This window comes from Tinamus guttatus, unplaced genomic scaffold, assembly GCF_059628265.1.
Source record: "Tinamus guttatus ecotype Peru unplaced genomic scaffold, ASM5962826v1 Tinamus_guttatus_pri_ptg000240l, whole genome shotgun sequence".
Classification (NCBI taxonomy): Eukaryota; Metazoa; Chordata; class Aves; order Tinamiformes; family Tinamidae; genus Tinamus; species Tinamus guttatus.
In genome coordinates this window covers 5,747,337-5,757,803 of record NW_028288774.1, presented here as the reverse complement: position 1 = coordinate 5,757,803, position 10,467 = coordinate 5,747,337, and the positions used below count along the sequence as shown (strand labels likewise).

Genomic DNA, 10,467 nt, shown 5'->3' with positions numbered 1-10,467 from the left:
AAAGCGGGGCGGGCCGGGGAGCAGGGCCAAGAGCGCGGCCCTTGTGCGCACTTGTGCCAGCGAGCGCAGCAGAGCGCTACAACAGCCAGCGCTGGCTCGGGCCAAACTGAGGGCCAGAAAGAAACCCTGTGATTCAGGGCAGGGGCAGAGGAGAGAGATTTAATTAAAAAAAAAAAGAAAAAGAGAGATATGAATAAGCTTGGCAGCCTCAACCTTATTCAGTCTGCAAACAGTAATTCCAGTAAACCTAAGTAGCAGTGTCTGTCCCCACTGAGCCAACATGGCTCAATCATTGCAATGATGCTGGAGGTGAAGTCTTGCACTGACGGAAAGTTAAAACCGTACATGAGCACCATCTTCATATAAAGCAAGTGCTCCTGAATTGGTTATTGTTTGAACATGACAAACAGTCACATACGTGATTATATCTTGGTATTATATTGATATCAAATACATATTTGAGGAGTTACTTATTCAGACAAAAATAAATAAACAGCAGATTTTCAAGAAAGATTTATTTCCACTTGTCCTTACAAGTTGAAGACAATATGCTTTTTATTAAAAAAAAACAGTATTGTGCACTATTTAGAAAATGGTAACATCTTTCTTGTCAAAGAAAATACATCCAACTATCCTGCCTACCATTAAGGATAGGTGTATTTTTTTTTGAGTGATCCTCAGAATGTGTCAGTAGAAGACGCATATAGGTCAGAATAAAGATTACCAGCAGACAGATACATGTTCCTGTATAATTACACGTAGGTTAACACACAGAGGAATTGAATTAATCTACCAACTAGTGCTCCATGGGCTCCTCTGCCTTTTCTGCAGGTTCATCAGCAGGTGGAACAGGCTTAAAGAGAAGAAAGAAAAAATTAATTAAGGGCAGAAAATAACACCTAACAGCAATCAGCTTTATACCTGGTTGAGCCTCGCAAGTGGAAAAGACAGCTCACATAAGCAAACAGCTTACAGGCAGAGTTATATAAATCAAGCATGCAGAAGGACAGAGCTAGTAATTAGAAGATGGGGGTGGGAACACAGGACATGAGGAATATATGTAACAACTTCTGCTGCAAGAGAGTGAAAGAATAATCCTAGATATGGAAGGAAGATGAAGCCATCGGAAAGGCCTTCTGCCAATTCTCTATAAACTCATTTAACAAGCAGCTTACTTTCCAGCTTCAGTCTTCAGACTGAGATTACATTGTGTCCTGTTTTCATGTAAGAACATTCAATGCTAACAGTGCCTACCTAAAGCTCTACTAGACAGTAAGAGAATTCAGTGTCATAAGCATAAATGTTTATGGGTCATGCATCACAAAACACTGCCTTTCAAAAAAGCCTATATTTTTGCAGATAAAACACAAACCTTTCTTTGTGGTCTCTCCTCAAGACCTTCTAGGAATAGCGCTACATCATCATCATCATAGATGGTAAACTCCATGTCTTTGCCCACAATTCCAATGGAAACATTCTGTCAAGTAAAATTTTGAAAGAAGTGAGACACATTCTTCTGCAAATAACTTAATCGCTTTACATTGTTCGCTTGTGAAATGAATTCAAGTTTCTTCCTCTAATACAGGAGTTCCACTCAAGGAACCCAACTTTCAGTGGGTTGCACTAGAAAAGGAAAGGGACTAAGGGCAGGAGGGAGATGTATTCCTTACAGAAGCTATAACCCTTCAAAATCTTTCTAATAAAACCACTAAGGTTTTATTGAAAAACAAGGTTTCAATTTGTCTATAGTTTTCTTTTAAATAAACGATACCAAATTTTTCAAAATCATTGATTTTCACCTCCCCGTTTTCTTCTTTTTTCTTTTGCCCAACTCTTTTGGCAAGAGCTATATTTTACATTCATTTTGTCACAGTAACTTCTAAGAGCAAATGGCAGTAGAATTAATTATTTTTTTAAAAAAATATTTTTTAAAGAAAGACAGTATTTACTTTGGTAGTCAGATCTTGTTCAGCAGGAAGAGTCTCTCTCAGGGCACGCAGTCCATGTTTAACTAGCTCATTTAGATTACCTAAATAAATGCAATTAGAAAGACATTTAGAAAATAAATGGCATGATCTTTAGAGACTCATTTGTCTTTCCTCTCATTTCCAGTTTGCTATTTTGAATTCTGTAACTCTACTCCTCGTGTATTTCTGAAAATAGAGCTGGCTATCAAAATATACATTGAGAAATATGCCCTTCCTTACATATAAGACAAAAATGCATGTTTTTGGCACATGCGTTGTCTCCAGTAAAGTGATACTCAAGTTCTTTTTCCCTAACCAGATACACAGTAGCATCCAGATATAAAAATATATAAATATATATAATAAATATATAAAATATGCGTATTTATATATATAAATACATATATAAATATATATTTATAAATATATATATTATATAAAAATAAATTTGTAATTTTAAATTCACAGTCTAAATACTCATGCTTAATATTATTATTATTCCCTTTTTACAATGAAAAGAATAATTCTTTCAGAGTTAAACTGAATGGAGACTGTTTACTTTCTTCTCGGCTTCCTTGTAGAAATTACTCTTTTGTTAGATCTAACAAATTATAAATCTTCGTTTCTAACATGTACGTATGTTTTCTCTACAACTTTTGAGTTCAGGCAGACTTATGGGAAGATAAATTTTGGAAGCCAACTTTACAATATATTCATCTAAATATCTACGTATTTATCTAAATGCAAAACAATAGAGCAGTAGCAGAAAAAAAAGTCAGAATTTCATTACTCACAATCAGTAAACTCAGTCATGTGTCTCTCCAAGTAAGTTCGAGCAGACTGTGAACGAGCACCAATAGACATTGCTTTACAGTCAAAATAGTTTGCAGAAGGACAAGTCTGGAAGATGTGAGGACCCATATCCTGCAAAAAGCAGAAGAAAAACACATGCATTTTCTAAACTAAAGATTTGCTTCATGATACATCACATAGTTTGGTGACAGTAGAGATTCATTTGATATTGTTTATAACAACATTGTTCTTATCAATTTCTTCAAGACTTATTCTACAATTTTTTTTAGGAATAGTTTGTAAACAACCATTATCACTAGTAAAATAATAAAATAGTCTTTTCAGTGTATAAACACCAATATTTTGCTCCCCAAAAATGCGAGCAAGTCTGGCTTCACACTCCAACACTTCTGAAACTCATGACCCAATACAACATCTCATTTTTCACCTTAAAATAATTAGGTTTTCATTTTTGCAAATGCATACTTTACAAGTGCAAGTAAGATTAGCCACCAATCAACATTTATAAAAATTATGTTTTAGGATAGATACAGAAAATAATTGGGTATTTACAAACTTTTGACAAGTCTGCCTCTTCCTGTTACCTGTCCCTTTTAATATTTACTTGTATAAAATTGAGTTAACCACATATTCTTTTAGATCAACAGTAACTGGCACATGCTACTTACATCATAACCTGCAATGAGCAGACCTACACCATACGGTCTTCTGCCATAACGCTGCGTAGGTATTTGGGTTTCTGAAGCAAACTAAGGAAACAGTCTCAAGAAAACACAATAATTTCCAAAGTCAAGCAGAGATTCACCAAAATGGTCACAGAACATTTGCAAAGGCTTGCCCATGATTGAAGAATTGATTCAAAGAAAAAGATCACAGGTCTGATTTGAAATATCAGCACCAGACTTTATTCACCAGAAAAATATTTAGCAACTAACTTTCCTGAAAGAAATGAGTCGTACATTCAGCAAAGTAACATGAAGAGTTCACTTAGTGCTGCACAGCCTCATTTAATTTCTTTTCCCTTTGAACTTTTTATAGGCACCTGATAACAGGATACAAGGGCACCGCTGTTCCATACAGGGACAACAAAAGTTGCCACAGGAAAAAAACTGACTGATTCACTGCAATCCAGTAAGCGAACGCATTTTTAAACAGTGCAGTCATCTTTTATTTCCCTCCAAAAGCACTGATATGTAACAGAAAAAGCAGGGCTTCATGAAATGTTATATAGTACTTCATTAATTTTCTATAAATTTGGTGTATTATGGAGTATACTCTAAAAGGAGAAGCAAGGAACATGAATAAAGAGAAGCTAACTTTCATTTTAATTTGAAAAAGTAATTTTAAGCTGGAATATATAACAGCATTTTAAGAACAAGTATGAAGAAATATAAAAATGAAGAGGATCAAGTGCAAAACAAGCAAACAAAAGGATACTGCTTCCAATCAGCGACACTAAGCGAGAAACTGGAAGGGGTCTGTCAAACACAAATCTGGAATCCAGGCACTCCTGACGCATGAAATTGCTGGATGAGGGAGGTCATAGAAAGGAGAAGGGAAACAAATGAAACAAAACACACAAAACAAAAACACAACACATCGTAAAAATTGCAATAGGGTTTTGTTTCAATATTTGCCCATTAGGATAAACATAAACTTGCTGAGAGAAAGGGTCAAAGCCCCTACATAATCAGTTAAAAAACAAAACAAATACCCCACACATTTAAATAGCAAAGTTTCTCTGTAACAGTACATCAATTAATTTGTATTTTACACATTCTTCCTTTGCCTCCTCTATCCTTTCTGATACAACTGAGGGACCCTCCTCCTTCACTGTGCATTCATCTCATCTGCGGAGACTGTGTAGCCAGCAGATAAAAGGTAACCCCCTATGAAGCTTACGTTTGTTTTTAGTAACTGCCTTAAATGTACACAGAATAATCTTAGTGGGAAGTAAGCAATGGACTTTCTCAAGCTGCTTGGGAACCCCACTACAGCAGGGAAAACAGAGGACTATCTTTATAGTAAGAAAACCAAGGAACAAAATTCTGGGACAAACGAGACCTCTGCCAATGACTTTTTCAAAATGCCAGAATTTCAAACTGAGATCTTTAGCATAGTGGAAGAGAGCAGTAACTCAAGACCAACCCTTAGCTAACTAAAAAATTTCATTTGCAATAGTCTACAAACAAAGTTTAACTTCATTATTATTGCAGAAATCACTGCAATATACTCACCACCAATATACTCACCACAAGAGTCTCGCATCAGCGGTAAGTCCAGCAATTGAAATACCAATATGGTTGTCAACGTACAGGATTTTTTTCTGATGAGCTGCCAGCTCAGACTGTGCTCTCTGTGTGTGAAAAGGAAAAGCTACGTGGCAGACTGAACAGCCTGCCAGCCAGAAAGAAGAAATCCACTAATGTTTATGGCAAGAATTGAACACGATCATGAAATGATAATAGAACCTACAAACTTGTAACAGAAAAATCTAATTGTACTTCAACAGGAGTCTGTCAGAAAGAAAAAAAGGACACTCATTCATTCTCTGAGAGGAAAAATAGTTTTACTACTTAATAACTGAAGAAATTAACAGAGACCTAATGAACCTTTAAAGTGAAATTCTTCCACCAATTTCTTTCACTTTACCAATTTGTGAAGACTTGCTCAGCACAGTTCTTCACAGTACACATAGTTCAGTGTAGAACTGATATTCAATCATGAAGAAACTAGGATTTCATACAGCATAAATGTTGAGAATGGACAAAACTAATATTCCAAGCCAAAACTACTCTGCTGTAGAACATAGCTTCCACGTTACCTTTAGAGCAACCAGAACAGCATGCGTCTTCGATTTCAGCCCCACAGTAGCCGATCCTTGTTTCACAGCTTCCATGGCATATTCTATTTGATGAATTCGCCCCTACAGAATAAAATAAATCTACTGTTAATATAGTCTATATCATTTTTCAATAGTCTTCAAAACTTCAAAATGTTACTACCTCAACCTGTAAGCCATGAGAGAGATATGGCAACACCTGGGCAGAAACTGAAGCTGCTTGGCTTCTCCTTTCACAGTCTCAGACTATCACCAGTTTCACCAGATCCTTCAAAAAGGTATTTCATATCTCTGCCTACATGCGAGGGCTTGTGATTACATGTGAATTTATTTATGCAACATTTATGACTCATTACTACAAAATAAGCTTGAAACACAACCAAAAGCAAGGAGTAAAAATGGCAATATAGACTGTCTTACAGAATATCCAAGCTATATAGTAAACATACTGATTATACGTGTTTATAAAACATACACAATTCAGTTTACACTAACTTTTCACTTGTAACATTTACTGAAATGTAAAAATTTCTCAGTAAATGTCCACACCAAACTATTTCAAATGTGCATCTCATTAATTGGGAGTTGCTGCATCAACAGCATCTTCTTAAATGTGAATTTCTACTATGAAAATTAGTATTTCAAAGGCTGTATGGGTATAGGTACTGTCATTCAACTCAATGCTTGCAAAATGTTAAAAATTACTGGACTAACATGTCAAACAGTTCCTATTTTGGCTTACTTGAATATATATATATTTAAATACTAAGTAAGGAACTAGATACTATTCTCATTGCACAGACTTATAATAACAAATTGGTAAGTAATATTTCAAGGAGCAAGAAGCTGGGTTTGAATCCCCCACATGCTAAATCATTCCCTCCTTTGCAGGATAATGAATGCAAGAAAAGAACTATTTAGTCTACAACTGGAAATAACTTTTTTGCAATTTTCAGTAAGTGCTTTACCATGTTTAAATTATTATTTTCCTGTGAACAAAACTTACATGTAATACTTGGTGCAAGAAAAGCTTTATGCTTCAGGCTTTCTGGGAGTTTGCAAAACACGAGGAAACAAAACAAGAACAAGAAAAAAGAAAGGAAGGGGGACTAGAGAAAACTTTAAGCGGCTGAATGTCCTCAGGCTCCCGAGACACCCCTAGCACAACCAGGGCAGCACAGGAGAGCCCGAGAGACCGGGCGGCAGCACGTACCTGGGGGCTCCAGACCGTCACGTCGTTGTCGTACTGGTTGCGGAACTGGGGAGCAAATGCAGCCCGTTAGTGGCGGCAGAGCCGAGCCCCGGCGCTCCCCTCCCTGCCTCGCACAACCCAGCACGGCCGCGGCGGCGCTCACGCCGGCAGCGCCGAGCCCGCTCCCCGCAGCCCGGCCGCCGCTTGGGGCCTCCGGGCCGCGTGTGCCGGGAAGTGCTTACTCACGGCCACCCCCACCGCGCGTCCCGCTCCGCTCCGCTCCCCGCCGCGGCTGCCGATGGGTGCCGCGGGGGGAGGAGGGCGGCGGCGGGCCCCACCGCGGCGCCTCTCACCCACCATCTTCCCTCGCCGACCCCGCCGCGAGCTCCCGCCGCCGCGCTGCAGCACTCCGGCAGCGACGCGTACAGCCTGCGCGCGCTCAGGCGTCGCTAGCCGCCCCTCGAGTCGTCGAGCGAGACGCATGCGCTGTGTGTGTAAGCGGCGGGGGTGTCGGGTTTTGCTGGGCTTCCCCCGAACACTCCGTGGGCTCTGCCACGATGCGTCGGGTCGGGACTTCTACAGCGAGAAGGGCCTCCCTGAAGGGCTGTTCCCCCCTCCGCTGGCAGAACAATGCAGGATATGGCACAAGCCTCCCTCCCTGCTGGCGAGAGCGCCTTGGTTCGGACACAATGCGGAGCTACGCCAGGACGCGCTGCTCTCTGCTTACGTACTGTGCTATAGGCTGCGCACTGCTTTTAGGAGTATCCGACATACTCTTCACCGAGGAAAACAGAACACAATGTTTAAATGAAAAATGAGAGAAAAAGAGGAATGAGCAAGGCCAAAGCAAACAGCCCCTATATAACACGGGCATCAAAGCAGAAAGGAAGCATGTTTTGCCCAATTGTGGGAAGCAATTAATGATGTTCATGATAAGCTCTTACTTTATTTAGCAGGTATTTGTTTCTAAGTTACCCAAAATTGTTAGAGAATTTGAATCAAAGCCCTAAACTAGGATATCAGTAAACTTTAGTGATGCATAAGCCTTGTGTGCAGCTCTGCACCTGAGGCAATTTCACCCTTTGTATATTTAATTATTCAAAGTCTTTTAATATTTTATCTTGAGAAATGTTAGCTACAAAAAATTACTGAGTCTGTTCCTTATTTTTGAAATCCATAGCTTTTTGTGGAGTGCCATGTTTGTCATTTTCAGGGTAGCCCCTTCAGGGCAACTAACCTTGTTTGACCATCGAAACTGGCTCGGAAAGATCAAGATGAAAAGTTGGTAAATGCTAAAATAATCCATGTGGAGCCCAGCACTTTCTGTCCAATCCTGGAACAAAAGAAAAAAAAAGGGCACGAAGTTCACACATTTGACCTCTTGTGGTGTATGTTGGTCATAAAATAGTTTGATTGGTTTTGTTTGAACAAACCCATCAGAAATCTATGTAAAGAGAATTTCATACAGCTATTTTTATTAGTCCTGAAATATATTTGTTCATTCTGAATGAGGAAGGGTTTTGGCATAAGAAGAATTAATTGTGCTTTGATTATAAAAGGAAAGATTTTAACTATAATTTGCTTACTAGCATAGAAGATATGATCAAGCTTTGAATCATCATCAGATACCTGCAGGACTATTATCATTTACAGAAGTATTATGAAATATATCATTGGAGTTTTATGAAAATCTATCAAGGTTTTATTTCAATGAAAAAGAATGACTTGTTATTTCAAGGGTCTGAACATAAAAATATTTCAGTGTGCATATAGCGGGATAAATTACTTCAAATATATGAATTGCTGCTGTGATTCAGATAGTCTGAATTATTTTTGCCTGTAATGAGCATAAGTGAATCAAAAATGAAATGTCATCTAACATTCAGCAGATGATTTGTAACCAAGAGACAGAATCTATGGAATGATACATGAGATCATAAATGAATACTAATCAGTTATATTAGTGAGGAAATTTTTAGAAATTTCTACCTCTGAAAAAAAATAACCTTTAATTGTCAGCAAAGGTCAGAAATCACAGTTAGTGTGATATAAAGATACAAATAAAGTATTTGTAATTCATGATACCATTAATGGATCATATTTCCTTTTGACACAGGCATTATTCCCATATTAAAGTAATGGCCAGATAAAATATTACTTTCTTATTTATGCATTTATATTCCATAAATATTTTGCAATGATTTCTTACAGAATGAGATCACACAATAAAAGGTTCACAATGTGGTTTCCTCTCTTCTATTATTACTGAAATTTCTGCCTGAAAAATAGAAATAAATTCACATACATAAATTTGCTAGATTCTATTAAGCTAAAGCGCATAAACTTTTTTTTTTTTTCTTTTTTTAGGAAGGAGGCTTCTAGGAATGACTTAACATTTGTGTCAAGACACTAGATTTCTGCAGCACTTCTCTTTACAAGCATTTAAAAGTGCTATAGGAGTGTTAAAATTGTAGAGATCACTTACTATTTAGACAATAATTCTGGTATTTGTGGCCCGCACTTCACTTTACTTTTTGTCATGCTGAGTTGAAAGATGCAATTTTAACAGGGGAAACTAAACTGCATTTGTGAGGTTCAGGGGAAGCAATATTGCACCAGTATGAGAAGGGAGCTTCGGTTTACCTCACTGTTGTGAAATGGCTGCTAATAGAAAATATATCTGGTGACTGACACAGTTTCTGCACTTGTTCCACATAAATCAGAGTGTACAGCTGATTCAAGCAGAATTAAACATGTTGCTGTGTTCTTGGTAGGTTTATTATATGGTATTCATTTAAATACATAGCTAACTTATCCCTGTAAGGGGTTGATTGTGCTACCAATGTGTATGTGAATATACTGAAGAAGCTGCTGCTCACACTCACATTTCTCTGCAGTTGAGTGTTTCCAGTTTTTTGAGACAGAGATTATGGATAAATTTTGAAGAGAAGTACTGGGATCTGTTGTATAATTGAGGGCTTTCTCTCTCTCTCTCTCTTTTTTTTTTTTTTTCTCCTCTCCCCCTTCTTCTTGAAACTATTGCTTCCTTCTTCTCCTGGCAATCCCAAAGGGGAAAGAAGTCGTATTGATTTCTGAAAAAACTAAAAAACAAAACAAAAAGAAGAAAAAAAACCCACCACCGAAAAAAGGGGTGGGCGGCGTTAAAAATCATTTTCTAAGGATAAGTGCTAAATAAAGATTGTATTAGTCAACCTAACTACATTCTCCACTACATTTTTTCCTACTGAATTTCAAATATTTTTTTCTAACTCTTCACCCCCGTGAGGCAGCGGTAACTACCTTAAAAGCCCTAAAAGGGCAGCAATAACGGTGCTGGAACTACAGGTGATTTTATCAAATTCACAGCTGCAACGCAGTGAAAGAGCCACTCTTCCGCCCGAAGGGGTTTCCTGGCAACACTATTTTGGCTCCCCTCCCTATGTTCGGGGAGAAGACCGCACTTTCTATCAAGACTGCGACGTTCTGTGTTTTAAAACCTACAACTTCAAACACAGTTTCAGGGACGGTGAAATAGGGGGGCAAAAGGGTCCCTGGGGCGGGCCCCGCGCCGCCTAACGGCCGCTTAACGGTCCTCCCACGCGCCGGGCGGCTCCTCCCCGCGGCGGTCACGTGTGGGGCGGGGCCCGCCCGCC

At 38.6% G+C, this 10,467-nt stretch overlaps 1 protein-coding gene across 1 annotated transcript; it reads right to left on the bottom strand.

Annotated features, from left to right (window-relative positions):
* Positions 1–502: 502 nt before the first annotated feature.
* Positions 503–7,297, bottom strand: PSMA1 (proteasome 20S subunit alpha 1). Its single transcript, XM_088525679.1, has 10 exons — positions 7,172–7,297; positions 6,836–6,880; positions 5,605–5,706; positions 5,033–5,136; positions 4,218–4,306; positions 3,449–3,519; positions 2,762–2,891; positions 1,950–2,029; positions 1,373–1,477; positions 503–853 (listed from the first exon to the last, which is right to left on the bottom strand). Exons 1-10 carry the CDS (start codon positions 7,295–7,297, stop codon positions 797–799), a joined length of 909 nt encoding a protein of 302 aa, XP_088381805.1. The 3' UTR covers positions 503–796.
* Positions 7,298–10,467: the final 3,170 nt, after the last annotated feature.

Excerpts from the sequence above, each read along its gene's own strand:
- PSMA1 (XM_088525679.1), bottom strand. The coding sequence starts at position 7,297 with ATGCGTCTCGCTCGACGACTCGAGGGGCGGCTAGCGACGCCTGAGCGC. Across the intron at positions 5,707-6,835 it reads TGACGGTCTGGAGCCCCCAG|GGGCGAATTCATCAAATAGA; the intron begins GTACGTGCTGCC and ends TTTATTCTGTAG. Across the intron at positions 3,520-4,217 it reads AGTGTCGCTGATTGGAAGCA|AAACCCAAATACCTACGCAG; the intron begins GTATCCTTTTGT and ends AGTTTGCTTCAG.